Source organism: Phocoena phocoena, chromosome 16 (assembly GCF_963924675.1).
Source record: "Phocoena phocoena chromosome 16, mPhoPho1.1, whole genome shotgun sequence".
Taxonomy (NCBI): Eukaryota; Metazoa; Chordata; class Mammalia; order Artiodactyla; family Phocoenidae; genus Phocoena; species Phocoena phocoena.
Window position 1 is genome coordinate 46,568,347 of NC_089234.1, and position 18,277 is coordinate 46,586,623.

General features: G+C 44.4%; 1 protein-coding gene across 1 annotated transcript in view; it reads left to right on the forward strand.

The window, feature by feature from the left end:
• Positions 1–18,277, forward strand: part of VSTM4 (V-set and transmembrane domain containing 4) — an 86,569-nt gene that overhangs the window by 59,776 nt on the left and 8,516 nt on the right. The window contains exons 6-7 of the mRNA XM_065894610.1: positions 654–760; positions 2,151–2,212. Of these exons, the coding sequence (XP_065750682.1) occupies positions 654–760; positions 2,151–2,212 (169 nt within the window). The remainder of the gene's footprint in view (positions 1–653; positions 761–2,150; positions 2,213–18,277) is intronic.

Sequence of the window (18,277 nt, forward strand, 5' to 3'; positions counted from 1 at the left end):
ACACATAGAGTCTGATACTACAGTGATTACACAGGTAACCACCCAGATAATTGAAAACACTCACAACACTCCTGAGGGCTAACTCAGTCTTTAACTTAAAGTCTTTACAGCAGGAGGAGAAAGTGTGAACAATCATGGGGGGCCCTAGGGACTCCCAGCTGCAACTCCCCAGGGTCCCTTCTCATTTGCACAGGTGCTGCTCTGTCTCTGGATTGTGAGCCACAAAGATGTGTGCAAGGAACGTTGGTTTTAGGGGAGCTCAAGGAGAAGTTTTTAGTGATATCTTAATATCCTCCTGGTGATGTAACCAAGCCAGACTGTGTAAACCCATTAACCAGGTGTAAACAATCTATACAAACAATCTATACACCCCAAAACAATGTAGGCAAGCCGGCCCTGGGTCTCTCCAGAGATTTTAGAACTTTACACAGCATGTTACAAATCCCTAACTAGCTCAACTCATCATCCTTAGCCAAGGGTCAGTACCAGACCTCCAGCCATCCCTGGAGATAGGCACAGAGTGATCCCAGTCCGGCTCTAAGAGTACCCTACCTTACACACAGGTACACGGGGTACCCGGTAACTATTGCTTCCTTTTCCTTTCCCCGGAACAAGCCTGCCTTTGCCTTCACCAGGACCTTTTTCTTCTCCAGCTCAGGGGAGACTGTCACCAGCGTGACCAGCTTGGTCCCACTGCAGCCCAAGAAGGGCAAGAGGCGGAAGGAAAAAGCTGACATTCCTCCCGCAGTCCCTGCCAAAGGTAGGAAGCCAGCCAGCAGTCATCCATGTGGAGAGCACCTGGGGTCTGATGTGAGATCAGGACAGGAGAGTAGGCAGGTGGAGGATGTGACATCCCTGATTATATGGTCTGGAGAACCCCACCTAGATTCTGGTCATAACTGAGCCCCGTCCCTGAGGTGGGCTGGGGGCATTGCCATTGGACGTGCATGGCTTTAGCGGGGGTCAACCTCTACAGACTATTCCCCAGTGTATTTCCCTTTGAAGTACTAACATTCTCTGCACGTAGCAGGGTGGACCAAGGGGGTGTCAGCATCCTCTTGGTTCATTTAAGGGAAAGAAGGCTCTATGATTTTCCTAAAGATAAAAACCAGGTGTGTAATTTATTTTGGATTTGTTCTGGGGATTAAAACGAGGGTTATTACTTGATTCCAATTACGACTTAGAGCAACATAAATGAGGAAGATGGACATTTCCTGAGGTGAGAAGTAAAACTGTTTATAGATCGTTCCTAAAATAACTGTGGCCAATTTAGGAGAAGGTCATACATCAAAGGATTTGATATACAGTTAGGAATACAAGGGTTGCCCAGGTGAATAATTTAAGAACAAGACAGGATCCATTTTATCCCTCAACTGGGGCTTCCCAGGATGGCCCCTTGGCACCCTTTGCGCCCTGTGGTGGAAGGCAGTGGTGCTGAGACTGTACGTATACTGGGTGGACAGAAGGGGCTGGGAGACGTGAGCGTCCTGCGAGGCATGACACTTGTGGATCTGGGGAGGGAAGGGAGCTGTCCCTGCTCTGCGCCAGGCATTGTACTGCTGTATCACCTCATTCAGTCAGCATAGGTGGTGCCCTACTTTACGAAAGAAGAAAATGAGACTCAGAGAGCCACGTGGTTGAGCCTGGCTTTGAATTCAAGTCCCAATTCATCTAAATACTAGGTAGTTACATGATGTTAGAAGAAGAGCCTCGGTTTCCTCCTCTGTTAGATGGGGACAATAAGACCCTCCCTGCTGACCTCCCAGGGCAGCTGTGAGGGTCAAAGGTCACCGCTGTCAGCGTTAGCATGCAACTAGGAGGAAGCCCCAGGGAGGGTCCCAGCCTCAGCCTTTACCAAGTGCACCGGGTTCTCACCTGCACATCTGACCTCTTTGTAGCTGGCAGTGTTTTATGCTGTGGTTTTGTTGACCTTGTTGAGAGGAGAGGATGACGTATCCAAAGGTTAGGAGAGGATCACCCTCCCCCAAGGGGCACCAGTCCAGCTGTTCCCTGGATCAGAAACTAGAGTTCCTCCACGAGGACAGGAAGTAGCCCTATGTCCGAGGCTCTCTGTCCGTGGTGCTCGTGATATGTGGGTTTTAAGAGTCCTGGGAGGAATTGCAAACTAAACCTTTGATGTGCTTCCACAGCTCCCATCGCTGCCCCGTTCCATAAACCGAAGCTGCTGAAGCCACAAAGGAAAGTCGCCCTGGTGAGTAACCACAGTCTCCGTGTTGTCCCCTCAAGCCCTAAACACAACGCTGGTCCAAGGATTACCTTTATTGACTGGAAACATGCTCCACGTTCTTGGGGCTTTGTTCCCAGGCAAAGACATTCTCTCTTCTTGGGTCAGCTTTTCTCCATAGCTAGTTCCCACAGAGTGGCTTTTTAAAAATCCAAATGGAATTACTTTTCATTATCAATGCTCCTTTTTTGAAAAGAAGGGAAAAAATCGCACTCAGAAAGGTATAAAATAGAAAGTGGACCAGCTTGTATAAACTTGTCTTGATAACCACTCTGAAGAGATTGCTGAAGAACTTTCCAGAAAACATGTTATACTTTTAGTTTTAAAACAACTTCAGTTTTACGGAAGAGTTAGAAAGATGGTACAGAGAGTTCCTGTCTACCCTTCGCCCAGCTTCTCCTAAGGTTAACTTCTCACATAGCCATGGTGTATTTGTCAAAACTAAGAAGTTACCATCAGCACATTGCCATTAACTGCACTCCAGACTTGGATCAGATTTCAGCAGTTTTTCCACGAATGTTCTTTTTCTGGTGCAGGATCCCATCCAGGCTGTCACATCGCATTTCGTGGTCTTGTCTCCTTAGTCTCCTCCAATCAGGGCCAGCGCCTCCGTCTGTCTGCTTCTACAGCCTTGACACTTTTAAAGAGTAGTAGCTGCATTTTTTACAATGTCTCTTGATTTGGGTTTCTCTGAGGTTTTCTGATGATTAGTAATGAGGTTATGGATTTGAGGGAAGAACAACACAGAGGAGATATGCCTTTCTCATAGCGTCCCATGGAGTGGGTGAACGTGCTATGATGTTGACCGTGACCACTTGGTGAAGGTGGGTCTACCAGGTTCCTTCAGTATAGAGTCACTATTTTTCCCTCTCCATACTTTATTTGTTAGAAGCCAGTTATTAAGTCCAGGTCACACTCAAGGGGAGGAGAGTGAAGCTGAACCTCCAGAATTCAGGGAGGGGTCTCAGAGACTTTGTGGACACATATGAAGACCACCACAGTAATTAATAGGTATTTTAGGGGAGACACATCAAGCCTGTGCAAATAGCCTGTTTTTCCTTGAACTTTCGTCTACTCACTTTAGCATTCATCCGTGGATTTTGCTTGCAGCACTTATTACTATGGTGAACCGATGGTGATTTTCTGTTTTCCTCAATCCATCTCCATTTACTACTTGAAATTCTTCTGTAAGGAAGAGCTGGATCCCTTTCCTCATTGACTTATTCACCAATTTCTTTATATCAGTATGGATGCATGAAGATTTAATTTCTTTTAAGTTCGTAATCGTATTTTTATTATTTTGTTGCCAATTTTGTTCAGCAGCTGTGTATTTGTGTGTGAAAGAGAGGAAGGGAGAGAGAGGCAGAGAAACTGGCAACCCAATCCTAAAATGTGTATGTAAGATAATAAGATTATCTTGACCTTGCAGAGGGCCAAGATAATCTTGAAGGAAAAGAACAAAGTGAAGAATTTATATACCAATTCGCAAGATTTATATTAAAGCCATAATAATTAAGCTGTATAGTAAGTAATGGTATTAGCACAAGAATAGACAAATAAACCAAAGGAACATAATAAAGAGCCCCAAACATACCTACATATGTATTGTCACTTGATTTTATGACAAACGTGACATTGCAGTGCAGTGAAGAAAGGATTATATTTTTAGTACACAGTGATGGGTCTGTAGGATCTCCACATGAAAAACAATGATCCATAACCTGGACTTCACACCACACACACACAAATTAATTAGAGAAGGTTCATACACTTAAGTAAGAAAGGTAAAAATAAAACTTCCTAAAATTAGCTTATCTACATAAGGTCAGGGCAAGCAAAGATTTTTAAACAAGACGTGTAATGTATGAGCCATAAAGGAAAAGATTGAAAACTTCGGATTACATTAAAATTTAGAAGGTCTATTCTGATGAAAGATATCAGTACAAGAATGAAAAGGGAAGCCACCTATGGGGAGTGTACCTGCCACGTGTATATTTGGTGAAGGATTCTTACCTAGCATTTGTGAACACCTACAAATCAATAAAAAAGAAAAAGGCAACACTACAAAAAAATAGGCAGAAGTCTTAAACGTGTACTTCACCAGAGAAGACATACAGATAGCCAGTCAGCACATGAAAAGTATTTAATCTCATTGGTGTCATGGAAATGGAGGTTAGAAGCAGAAACCCAGTTCACATCTACCAGGATGGCTACAGTGAAATACTTACATGGTTTCCTTTTTTTTTTGCCTGTTTTCCTCTGATCCATTTGGAATTTAGGAATGGATCCAATTTTATCTGTCATTCTTTTTTGTCAAATTCTTTTTTATTTAACTTTATGTTTCATACTTCCATAATCGCTGCTTGACAGTTTCATTACACGTCATCACTACATTCCAAACAATTATTGAAACTTAACTTTTATTCGTTCTGTTATTACTTTTTCTTGAATCCAGTGTCTTCCCCGCTAAATATATTTGCCTTTACATTTGAGTAGTTTGTCTGTGAATGGAATTCTAGTTTCCTAAACATTTTCCGCTCTGTTCTGGGAAATATGCTAAACAGTTTGTGTGCATTTCTGTTTACTTCCCATATTGCTCAGCATAAATGCCATGCTCATTACTGTGGCCTCTAATGCCTTATATCATGCAAGCCACATGTAATTTAGATTTTCCGGTAACCACATTAAAGACGTAAAAACAAACAGGTGAAACCAATTTTCATAGTATGGCTTATTTAACCCAATATATCAAAATATTATCATTTAAACATATAACCAGTATAAAAGTTATTAGTGAAATATTTTAATGTGTATTGTTCTGCTAAGCCTTCAAAATCCAGTGTGTATGTCATGCTTCCTGCACATCTCATTTCAGAACCACAGTTCAAGAGCTTAATAGTCACATTTGGCTATTGGTTACCATATTGGACAGCGCAGCCCTATAATGATCTAGCCCCCATGACCTCTTTGACATCATTTTTACCACAGTCTCCCTTTCTCGTTCCCCTCCCATCATTCTGTCTTCCTCGCTGGTCCTTAAACATACCAAGCATGTTCTGGTGGGGCTTCTGTTGTCTTATATGCCTGGACCGTCCTCCCCAGGCTATGTCTGTGGCTTATTACTCACCCCCTAGGGTCTCTATTCAAATATCAACTTAGTGGAGAAGCCTTCCTGAAACTCTATATAAAACACCACCCACCCTCTGAAGGAACTCCCCATGAGAGGCATCCTGACGTACTTCTACTTGTATCTATTACCTGTCTTTCTCTTCTCAGAATGCAAGGTCCATGAAGGCAGGGAGGTTGTCTGCTCTGGTCACTGCTGTGTTCTCCACACCAGAGCAGTGTCCAACAGGATGGGGATGTGTGATTTTGCACCCCAGCTTTGTGGAGTAGGTTCTGTCATTGTGCTTTTATAGATGGACACAGTGAGACTCGGAGTCGGTAAGGTGACAGATGGACGACTAACGCAAGGTCATGCAGCTTGTGGGCTGCAGTCAGGACTTGAACCTTTGTCCTTCTGAAGCCAGAGTGTAAGGTTTTAACCAGCTTAATTGAAGCCTTTGTCTCAGAGTGGAACCTGGATCTCTGTGCATGATTCTGACATCCTCTCATGGCTCAGCCTTGCCCCTGACCTTCCTATTCTGTGCCCAGGTTTCTGCTGTTCTCCTAGACAGGATGCTTCCTCTGTTTTCCAAAGAAAGCCTCCTTTTGCCTGCAGTGAGTTGTGGGTCCTGAAGGGCTTTTCATACAGTGTGATTCCATCAGGTTCATATCATCAAAAATTCCTTATCCGTTCTGCTCTGTTGACTACACTGTCTTGTCCTCAAATGTAGCAGCGGAGTTTTTGCTGATTTTAATAGATTTCTGGTCATTCAGTAGACTTTGGGAAACTCAATTGAACACAAAGGCTAAAACTATCAGCTTTCCTCGGAGCATCCTTCATCCCATCCACTGAGGTCAGTTTCCCCAGATAGTCTGAGCTCACTCTCTCCCAGCTGTCCGTATCACTGCACATCTGTGTGTGCGTGTGTGTATCTTTTCCAGATCTTTTATTCTTAATCCTGATATTTATCAACAACCTCAAGAATGATTATACTTTGTAAATTTCCCCCATCTTACATTCTAAGTTGCTTAGGGCCTGTCGTTTCTAATCCAATCTTTTACCCCTGGTAACAACACAAACCGCTCTTTATTGACATTCCATTGATATATCCCAGGGATATATAAGAAAAAGCACTTTTTGCATGTCATCATATTTGCAGTTTGCGTGTCATGGACCACATGGACATATTTTGCATGTCATCTCACAATAAGTCCCCCCACTCCCAGATTTGCCTGTGAGGACACGCAAACACTCTGTTTCAGAAAAGTGAGTTCCTACAACCCACGGGGCCTAGTGTTTCATGTCCCATGGAGACGGTGCTGCTGACCCAGTAGATGGGGCAGTGTCAGCAGCGTTGAATGGACAACTTTTTTGAGTCCACAGCTATAAAAGCAGTTTGCCTTAAGCAATTTGGGGCCACTTATAAACAAAGTAGATTCAACAGCATTTTCAAAAATAACTGGTCTTAATTGCAAGTTTTTACGGTTGAGTTTTTGTTTGTTTGTTTGAGCTGGTATGCCCCTCTGGATGGAGAGTCAACATAGGAAATTCTTAATTTTCACAGAAAGTAAGTTGGGGCACTTATCTGCACTTCAAAATGGATTCTTTGTTTTATGGAAATATCACCCATGACAGTTCTTAAGTACCAATTGTCCTTTGATCTTTTAAGATATGAAAAAGCTTGAAATTTTTATATCAAATTTTCCAGAAACGAGTCAATTTGGAGACCAGTTTGCACCTATAACAATACACAGTGAAGTAAAGAGCTGACTTTGAGTGGACCTCTGTCTGACCAGCAGTTTAGAGTCAAAATACCAGGCCTAGCGTCTGCAGTTTTTGGTTAATATTAAGATTTATTTTCCCAGGAGGCCAGTATTGACCTTGGTCTCAATTTGGTCAATATTTCTCTCTCAAATCAGTAAGTCTTGATGGTAGCTGAAACTAAAGTCAATAGCTACTTGTTGACTCACACAGGCCTTAGTGGGTAATTTAGAAAATAATTTGGCAACATCTTTTCTTTGGGGTCTGGTACCAGTTTAGGTGTTTAATTCCGTAATTGTTGCATTTTGCCACAAAATCCATAAAAGCATGCTTCCTGGAGTGGTCACAGGCCACAGAGCCCCTCAGTCACCCAGCCGCTCTTTCCAGAGTGATACTGACACACGCTCACCCCAAGGAAACAACCTGCCTGCCACCTCCACTGACTCATTGGCAAAAAGCGAGAACCCTCATTTACTGAGCACCTACTGTGTGCCAACCCCTCTGCTAGGTGCTTTGTAGGCTCCATCTCCCTCATCTCAACTGCACATGCCAACTCCCTGCAGACCCTCAGACTCCAGGTGAAAATGACAAGCCAATGAATAATACTGCTATGAATATGGATGTACAAATATCTCTTTGAGTCCCTGCATTCAAATATTTTGGATGTGTACCTAGAAGTGGAATCCCTGGATCACATGGTAGTTCTCTGTTTAATTTTTTGAGGAACTGCTATACTCTTTTCCATAGTGGCTGCATGATTTTACATTCCCACCAACAGTGCACAAGGGTTCTGTTTCTCTATATCCTTACCGACACTTGTTATTTTCTGGTTTGTTTTTTAATATAGTAGCCAGCCTAATGCGTGTGAGATGGTATCTCATTGTGGTTTTGATTTGCATTTCCATAATGATGAGTGATGTTGAGCATCTTTTCATGTGCCTGTTGGCCATTTGTATATCTTCTTTGGAGAAATGTCTGTTCAAGTCTTTCCCCCATTTAAAAATCAGATTGCTCGTTTTTTGTTGTTGTGTTTATAGAAGTTCTGTATATATTCTGGATATTAACCCCTTTGGGATATACAATTTGCAAGTATTTTCACCCATTCTGTAGGTTGCCTTTGCACTTTGTTGCTATGTCCTTTGATGCCCAGAGGTTTTAAATTTTGATTAGCATTAGTTTTAAAGTCATCGACAACCTGCCCATCACTCTGTCCCCAGTGGGGGACCTGGGATCTGCAGACTGTGTGGAATGAATGAACAATTGAGGGCAGAGATCTGAGATTGGAGCTCTAAGTCCTCACTGCTCAACGTGAGGTCCACGGACCAGCAGCCTGGGCATTGCCTGGGAGCTTGCTGGAAACATGGAAGCTCAGGCCCCACCCTAGACTTACTGAATTAGAATCTTCAATTCAGTAAGGTTCCAGATGAATCTGGTGAACATTAAAGCTTAAGAAGTGCAGCTCTAAGTAACTTCAAAAACAGTAGCCAGCTCCGGTTAGGTCATGGCTGGCGGGACAGAGTCATCCCCGGCCACCTCCGGAGACAGTTGTATTTACATTTTAGTGAGACTGTTCAGCCCACTTGGGAGAATGGTGGGTTTTCTTATTTATCCACAAAGAGAGAATTAAACATGAGAATCTACTTCTAAAGGGTATTGTGACTCTCTTTCATTCCTGTAAACCTTTCCTGGATAGCTCATCCCCGTCTCAGCTGTGTGTAGCCCTGTCCTGTGATCTCCTAGGACCTCTCACAGTCACAGGTAGAGAATCCTGACACGTAGGGAATGTGTGACCAAAACCTGCTTGTCTGGGATTCCCTTGAGTTTAAAGTCTGCAGTAAACCTGCCTCCTCTCATGGAATCTGAAAGATCAGAGCACTTAAAACAGAGGGATGAGGTTCATTCCATCATAGTTGAAGGGAACCTGTCTTAGGAGTGGGCCTTGCACCCAGTGGTCAGCCCAGGACTGAGATGCCAGCCCTATTGAGTGTTTGCCTGGTGTCAGGAAAGAAGCCCCCTCTTCCAGTTCAGTTTTCACTATCGACAGTGTACTTGCAAGACCAAAAAGGGTTTTTCTCTGATCGGTAGCAGAAAAGGGCTTTGAGACACATTAGACACAATTCTATTCTAGTGGTAGAATTCTGAGAGGATTTTAATAATAACCCAAATCCCAGCAAAATTATTTCCAGAGGACACGCATTTCAGGTTTCTTGAAGGATGTTTATAATAAGCTGAAGAATTTCTCTTGTTGTCGTTAAGTGTGCTAGCACTGGTTTCAGTTAAATTTTGCATGAAAAGAATATATTAACCTGCATAAAATATGTTCATAATCTCGATTTAAAATTAAAAAGAAGGAAAAACCCACAAGCACATGAACAATGTATCTCCCCAAGTAAAAGCCTGGGGAAGAAAACAAAAACTTTGCTTGTACCACGCTCGTACCATTTTTACAGAGATAAAAATTCTATGCCCCCCTCGGTACACATGCACATCTCGTTATTGTCACGGGGAGTTATGTATGTCGACTGGAGGGAAGAATAGATGCCCGGGCTTCGGAAGGGATGAGAGTCGGGAAAACAGAAGTCGTTTCGTTTCATGGGCTTCCTTCAGTCGGGGGAGGGCAGGTGGCTGGGCCTTTCGTAAGTGGGATGTGATCACCAAGGAGGCGAGATCAGGCCTCCCCAAAGTGACAGTGGGAACATCTCATATTAGAGACTCAGCCCTGATGCAGGGCTGTCACTTCCCCGCAGGCCACGAGGTCCGTGCCGAGGCCCCTCTGTGCTTCGCGCTGTCTAAAAACAGCTACGGGGCTGGATGCTTCTCAGCTTCATCACAGGCCAGTGGAGGTTGGTTGAGGCTCTGATGTTATTAACAAAGGGCCAGGTGAAGCCGTTACTTTCAGGAGTCTTTTAAGACTGGTAGCACCTTAAGCACTCCTTGGGAACCCCCTTTAGGGAGATGACAGGAATCCTCTAGAAGTGATGCAGAGGGAGTCTGCCTTGCCCTGTTCTAGAAGGGTAGTGTGGCTTTGTGCTTTCAGGAGGGAGGTGATTTCGGAATTGACCACCTTGGAGCTGTGTTCCTCCAACTTGCTGCATCACAGATTACTTTGGATCATTTTGCAGTCTCCCACTCAGTGTTGACAGGCAGTGTACGGTGCTATGGGGACAGGAGCCTTGGAGCCCCCTGACAAAGGTGAACAGGCAGCAGAGAGGTGAGCTGGGCCTGAGGATGGTCCAGGCTGGAGGCAGGCCTGGAAGCCCAGCAGGTCCAGTCCCCTGAGTGACCCTGCCTGGTTGCACAGGCCCACCCTGCTCCCGGGGGTCCTGGGCCCACTCTGGGGCAGGGCCATCTCTGTGTGTCTGCAGGGAATGTCCCTTCAGAGTGGTAGCTTGTTTTGCATCTCGGCTCAGCTGATTTGCTGCCTTTATTGGGCACTTCATTGCTGGGATCATTGCACTGCTGGGAAATTGTTTTTTAACTTTTTCACTCTATTTTATTTTTGTAATCTCCTGGAACAATATCATTTGTGCTCACATTTGATATATTTTTTTAAAAAGCCTATTTCATTTAAAACTTCAGGTTTTTTTGGTTTTTTTTAGTTTGTTTGTTTTTTTGCGGTACGCGGGCCTCTCACTGTTGTGGCCTCTCCCATTGCGGAGCACAGGCTCCGGACGCGCAGGCTCAGCGGCCATGGTTCACGGGCCTAGCCACTCCGCGGCATGTGGGATCTTCCCGGACCGGGGCACGAACCCGCGTCCCCTGCATCGGCAGGCGGACTCTCAACCACTGCGCCACCAGGGAAGCCCCAGAGTTGTTTTTAAAAGACTTTTTCAGTCTCAAATAGAGAATACTAGAAATGAAGTGCCATTTTGGGAAAAAAGAAAAGAAAGAAAAACATCATCAACCTATCTGTAACATCAAGGTAGGCATCCAGAATATCAGGAAGAAAATTTCTATGTGAAACTCTGAGTTCATGACAAACTAACGGTAGGGGATTTTGTTTCCCTAGCCAGATTCAACTCTCATTTATTATTATAAGTTCCTAAAGCTGAATTTACAAATTCCAGCAAGTACATGTGATACAATAAGACACAGTCTTGTGAATTAAGATTACGGTGTGCATGAAAAGATGATGAATACGAACTATGAATTCAGTCATACGTGCCCATTGCCCACATTACATATGAATCCAACAAATAAGCTAGCACACCTCCTGCTATTTTGCGTTTGCTCCTAATGCTTGCCTGTACATTGTGTCTAGAGCATAATGCTGGTGGTGATGATGGTGATTGTGACGGCGATGATGATGGTGGTGGTGATTGTGACGGCGATGATGATGGTGGTGGTGATGATGGTGATGACGGCGATGATGGTGATGATGATGGTGGTGGTGATGATGATGAAGGTGATGATGGCGATGATACACACACTTCACTTTGACGGCACTTGCCCATGCAGGCACTATCCCAGTGTTTACCAACGTGGACATTGGGATGACTCTGACCTATGCGTTGTAATGTGTCCATCTCATAGATGAGGCAGGGGAGGCATAGGGAAGGAGGACCAGCACAAACTCCCCCTCCAGGAAGTGGCAGAGCTGGATCTGACCAGGCACTTGGCCCCCAGTTCCTTTTCTTCCTCGCTGGACTCTGGGGTCTGCTGCCTTTCATCAAAAGCACTCAGTAAAGTCCTAGGCCACTGGGTCGAGGGTGTTTTCTGTCCTGACTTTACTGGATGGGTTTTCATGATGAAAGCTGTAATGGTAATACTGCGTGGGGTGCAGGAGTAAGGCTGGCAATTCAGGATCTCTATTTGTTAAAACAGAAAGTAAAATTCTTCCTTGGGCCTCCTAATAGGTGGCTTCTGTTAGGAGATTGGCTTATATTCTTCTAAGTATTTTTCTATGTACATATAAACTTAAATCCATATATATGTGTATATTCCCAAAGCGTATATACAGTTGACCCACAGTCATTGTAGGTCCTGTCCACGGATTATGACAAATCCATTTCTGTGTGTTCCCTAAAAACAATCCTAAACAAAATATTCACACGTTGAATTGTCTTCTCATTAACAATATATCAGGCTCTTACTTCTATATCAGTACACATAGATCTACCCCATTCTCCTCATGACTGCAAAGTGTCATGGCATCATTGTTTCTTTAATCAGTCCCAACTCTAATTTCTAACTCTTTGGATCAATGCTCTAGTGAATATCCTTTCAAATACAAATTTGCTTAATGGTGTTTCTGTAGGAGAGATTTTTAGAAATGGGATTACGATGGGAAAGTATATCTGCATTTTCAATTTTGATAGATTCTGCCCAATTACCTTCCAAAAGTATTTTCTTCTCCCACCAACAAAGGATGAGAGTGAACATTTCCTCATACCCTCCCCAGTGTAGATATCTTTCTATCTATCTATCTATCTATCTATCTATCTATCTATCTATCATCTATCTATCATCTATCTATCTATATCTATCTATCATCTATCTTTAAAACCATATAGTTGAAAGCCATATGCAAATTTTATATGATCCCAAGTAGTAGAACCCAGGCATCCTACTTCTCAGTAGACTGTCCTCATGGAAACCCTAGATAGGCTGAAAGAGAAATGAGTCCCATGGTTCTGCCCATGATTTCTGAGAGCATCCCCTCCCTACATTCCTGGGACCAAGGATATCCACAGAACAGTTTTTAATGAGTGTCAGACTGGTTTTCTTTCATTTTGTCTTATTCATTCATTCACTCATTCATTTAAAAATGAGCATTGAGTAACTCCTGTGTGCCAGGTAGCACCTGGCTCAGGTATCTTCCTAGGAGCTAAGTTATAAACAATGGCGTGCCCCAGCCCACTCCTATCCACTAGAGAAAACAGATCTCTTCGGCATCTTGAAATCAGCCATTGCGGGAGGATTTACACACGTAAATCAGCAAATGCTACAAAAGAGAGTTTTCTTCTTGGAGGGCCAGTTGCTCGGCAATTTCCCTGCACACCCCTGGGTGCAGCAATGGATAAGTTTGACAAAGTCACCACTCCCATGGACCTGAGCGGTGTGGTTATAGGCCAGCTCTTGCGCTGGCTCTGTCGCTTGCTAGCTATTGAGCCCAAGCCTCCCATTTCTTTGCCTTGGTTTCTGAGGTCCAGTGGCATCCAGCAGCATCTGGTACATGATGTTTTCCAAATGACCTCTGAATATCTTCAGTTCTCTGCCTCTAAATATTTCAAAGGGAAATTGTTAAAGCAACACTTGTTCGTTTCTATGATAAAAGTTGTAGTCATAGTTGAGCCCTTGTGTAGCATTTACTGTTGAGCTACCAGGCAATTTTCTAAGTACATTACATGTATTAATGCATTTAATCCTCAAAATAACCCCATGGGATAGGTACTATTATTAATCCCACTTTATGAATCCCGTGCCTCTGATGAGGAAACAGAGGCACAGAGTGGTTAAGTAACTTACCTAAGGTCACACAGCCAGTAAATAGCAGTCTTTCAGTCTCCAAGAGTCCATGTTCTTAAGTACCCCTAGACAGACCCTTGCCCAATCCGATGAATCTAGAAAAGTGTTAAAGATTGCAGCTGATTAGAAGCTCAAGAGTGTTCAAGATTGAAGACTCTCAGAGTGGACTCCTATGTAGTAGGTAACCAAACACTTTCTTTTTCAAAGCATAAGCATTCTCTTGAGTAATACTGCCAGGAAAAGTAATTTTGGAAGGCAGCTGGGAAAACATACATCTATGGTCCACGGGGAAGAGAAAATATGTGACTGTATTAGATCATGGAGCTCTCACTGTGCCACTGTGAAAAGTTTCATGTATCAGGACCCTCCCCAAGAGCGTTATCTATAATCACATTTTAGCTTCCAAAACATATGTTGGTGAAATCTAGAGATATCCATCTGCCTGATGACTTGTAATGCCTCAGGCCTTTCAGTGCAAAGCTTCAGCACTTTCTAAAGCTGGTCACTTCTGTCTGTCCTCAGAGCAATTAGCCAGGGGCATGTGACTTTCCGTCACGTCAAATTCATTCTGGTAATGCACTTTGCTAAACAGCCTTTGAATTCTCCAGATTCAGGAGCGTGATGTGAATTTGCTCAGCTCATGATTTCCGAATGACTTCATCCAACCCAAGGTGCCAACACGCCTGGATAAGACTTTAAAATCTTCATCTCCATCCAAGGCTTCTCTGCTGAGTTACAGAGCCTTTCTAAGCCTTCCAAAGTCCTAGAGAACACTGGGTTATTGGCCATTAGTCACCGAGTAACCGTGTGGAAGGGAAGCTGGGTGTGAGGTAGGCAGATATAATTGCAAGGCTTATAGATGGCTGAAACAACAAAGGAAGTGGGCCTCAGAGAGTGCCTCTATCTCCGTGCACAGCAACGAAGGGTCCTGGTCTCTGGGTCCTGGCTCAGATTGTCAAGCTGCATCTAAGTCAGCAGTCACAGCTGCCTGCTGGATGTGAGAACGCAGCTGGATTCCAGCTCCCAGCTCTGAGGGAGAGGTCCCATTGGACCACTGACCTCAGCCCCAAGGAGACAGTGAGAGCAGACCTGGCATGTGGCTCCAGCGGGTACCTCGGAAAATTCCCCTGGATTTTCCAGTCCTACCCCATTGACACTTGGCTTCATATTTCTACCTGTTCAATGGGCACCTCTAATCAAGAGTCTGTTGCCACCTCACACGCAGCCTGGCCGAAGCAGAGCCTGCACCCTTGTCACTTCCATCCCATGCTGGTAAGAGGCACACTTGCTCCGTCCTTGGAGGTTAAGAGTCCTTTGTGGGTGAGACTGTGGAGCGAGACAAGTGATCACCTGAAGGGATTCCTTCCTCCTTCATCATCCTCTCGTCAGTGTCAGCGCCACGTGTCTGCTCTTGGAGCCATACCCTCAAGTACTCTGTCCCTCCACACCAAGCCAGGCCTCTGATGAGCACGGGACAGCTCTCCTTGCCCCACTGCCCCTTTAGCTGGAGCTCACCTGCCCACTGAGCAGTACAGACCTGTTCTGAAAACACACTCTCCTGAGATTTGTGCCAGTGAAGCTTCCCCCTTGTCTTTGGAAGGTTACTCTTTTCTCCCTTGGGATTTCAAGGTCTGCTGTCTGCCTGGTTGGCTCACCTGGGTACCAGGCGTCCACACCAGAGCCTTAGTCACTGCGGCTGGCCCTGTACTTTTAAGTGTGGGGCACTGCCCATGAGCAGAGGGTGGATTCTGGGCAGGCCTGCCTGGCTCTGAGTCCAGACCCCATCCAGCAATGGCTGCAGGACCGTGAGTGATGTACCTGCCTTTTAAAGCCTGTTTGCCCCTCTGTAAAGTGGGCATGGGCGTTGGCTCCACCTCGCATACCTCAGGGCTGGTATGTGAGGACTGACTGAGTTGGTGAAGATTAGTTGACATTTCCTGAGTTCTGTCTCGGAAGGACCACTTCTCAACCCCCATCCTCTGTCGCCTCCCAAAGTCACTTCTGGATTGTGTCCTTCATACCACAGTTTAACATCTCTGTCTTGGAAAGGTGTCTCGTTTGTTCAGTTTGATCCTTTATTTTAATTTAACGTGCATACCAGGGAACTCTACTTTTTCTTTCTATAATATGCTTAAATATAAATAAACATATAAACAGTCAGCAGGCCTTTGGAACTCAAAATTAAGTCAAGTTCCTTTCCAAGGCATGTTGATTCTTACAGGACATATAAGGACCACAACAGAGTTTTCTTCCCTGAGTTGGGACCTACAGGTATCCATTGAGGGCCCTCCATCAGATAGAGCTTCACTGAATGCACAGCATCCCTCACCCCAGTGGCCATAGTTGCATGTGTACGGATATTGGGAGGCGAGAGTTTGTTTTAGCAGGTACTCCTTTGTTGAATAAAAAATGAGCACTTATCTCAAAGGGGGAAGAGGAAGTCTGCCCTTGATAATATGGATAATATGTAATTCTCTCTTGGGTAAATAGATTCCTGATCGTGCAACTCAGTAGAACTGCAATCACATTTTTAAACTCTAAGGTGACGTTAGCACAAACATCCCATGTCCTAGTTATTGATCTGTTGCTGCGGTAATGGTATTACCCAATTGAACTTCTGACATTGGAGAACTTGCAGTGGCTGCGATTGCATTTTTCTTTTATTCCTGCAATTTAATTCAACTCGCACGTCCAACTGTGATCTCTGTGAAAAAATGTTGTTTCGCAGGAGTCTGCGTAGAATGTTAAATCTCTCTCTGTCCTAGTAGGAAAGTTCATTCTTGGCTTGAATCCCAGAAACACACCTACAAAATGAAACACTCAAGAAACTTCCCGTTAGGAGCTCGAAGTGAGGTGTGTTCCCAAGAGTTACACAACTTCTGCCTTTTCTGGTGCTAGTTTTATCCGGTAAATCCTTCCCCATAGATATATGTCCCATAATCATCACCCTAAAACTGGGGGTAAGTGGGGCTTAAATGAGAAGTGGGAGGTCCAGCCTGGAGGCCGTCGTCTGCTGTAGCAGCGTCTCCTCACTGGCAGAACAGAAGGATAGGGGATGGGAGACGTGGTGCTTCAGACTTTGAAACTTGCATACTCACTTTGTTATGGCTGGAGTCCAGAAGATTCCATCACTGCATCAGAAAACTGGTCTGTGTGATAATCCTTTCCCAGTTCTTCTGAGGGGATGTCGTGCTGTGTGGGAATTTAATCTGGCTCAGTGGCCGTCAGTTAGAACTTGAGTGCAAGTCTAGAATTGGTGAGTCCCTCGGGAACAGTGAAATAGTAATTACTGGATCACTAGCACCTACTCGAATGGCTAAAGTAAAAAATACGGGCAACACCAAGTGCCATCCTGTATGCAGAGCAATTAAAACTCAGATATTGCTGGAGGGAGGGAAGAATGGTGTAGACGCTTTGGACAGATAGTACGGCAGTTTCTTTTGAAGTTCAACGTACTTTTCATGCAACCCAGCAACCCCATTCCTGGGTGTTTACCCTGGAGTAATGACACATGACACACAAGCCTGCAAAGAATATTTAGAGCAACTCGATTCATAACCACCAAAAACTTAAAACGACCCAAATGTTCTTCAGCAGGTGAATGTATAAGCAAAGTGTGGCATGTGACACACCGTGGAATACTCCTTACAATCGAAAGGAGCAAACTGTTGATACATGCAGCAACTTGGATGAAATGCGAGGGAATTATGCTGAGAGAAAAAAGCTCATCCCACAAGGTTACATACCGTATGATGCCTTTCATATGACATTCTCTAAGAGAGAAAACCATAGTGACAGAACACAGATCAGGTTGCCCCCCATGGTCAGGTTGGAGGGAGGACATGACCTCAGAGGAAAGCGTGAGGGCATGTGACGGGACTGTCCTGTGTCCTGGGCCCAGAAACCTGTACTTGTGTTCAGATGCATACAACGATCCCCCTAAAAAGTCATGTTTACTGCATGTCTTTTAAGAAAATTAAATTAAAAAGTGAATAAAAATCTCCTTGGTGTCCCTGGAAGGCACAGTGAGAGGTGTGAGTAGATCTGTAATCCTAGGGCTGGGGGTGCACGGAGCGTGCGTGAACCTGTGGGCCGGGGGGTTATGGGGTGTTGCCTGTGTTGGAGAACATAGCTCAGGAGGTTTAAATAGAAAGGTTTAAATATTTATTTATGTAAATAAGTAAATAAGAATTTATTATAAAATCTCTTCATTCTTTGGCCAGTGAGCAGTTTGATGATTACTATTATTAGAGAGAGAGAGAGAGGCGGAGAATATGTCATGGTGGATCCCACTGCAATCTCAGAAGACCTCACGAGGTTGGGCAGTGGTATGGAGGAAGATGTGGCCAAAGATAGTGTCCGGGAGGCCTCACCGAGGGCTTGGTTAGGTTTTGAAGAAGGAGGGGTCCACCTTGTGTATGAGGGGAGAGGGAATTCCATGCGGAGGGATCCAGCATAAATTGAAACCTGAGCTCCCCTCGCCTGCTTGGGACGTTACAGGAAGGGAACCTGGGAGGAAGACTGAAAGCAAGTCACGTGGGGTAGTTTGCATCTAGAGCATAAGCCTTGGCACTCTTAGCAGTGGCAGGATGTCCAAAGTACATCAGTGCCTTCCCTTGGGGGCTTGCAACCTACAACATGTATTGCTAAAGAACTTCTTTGATATTCCAAACAACACACCAGAAAGATCCGAGAGG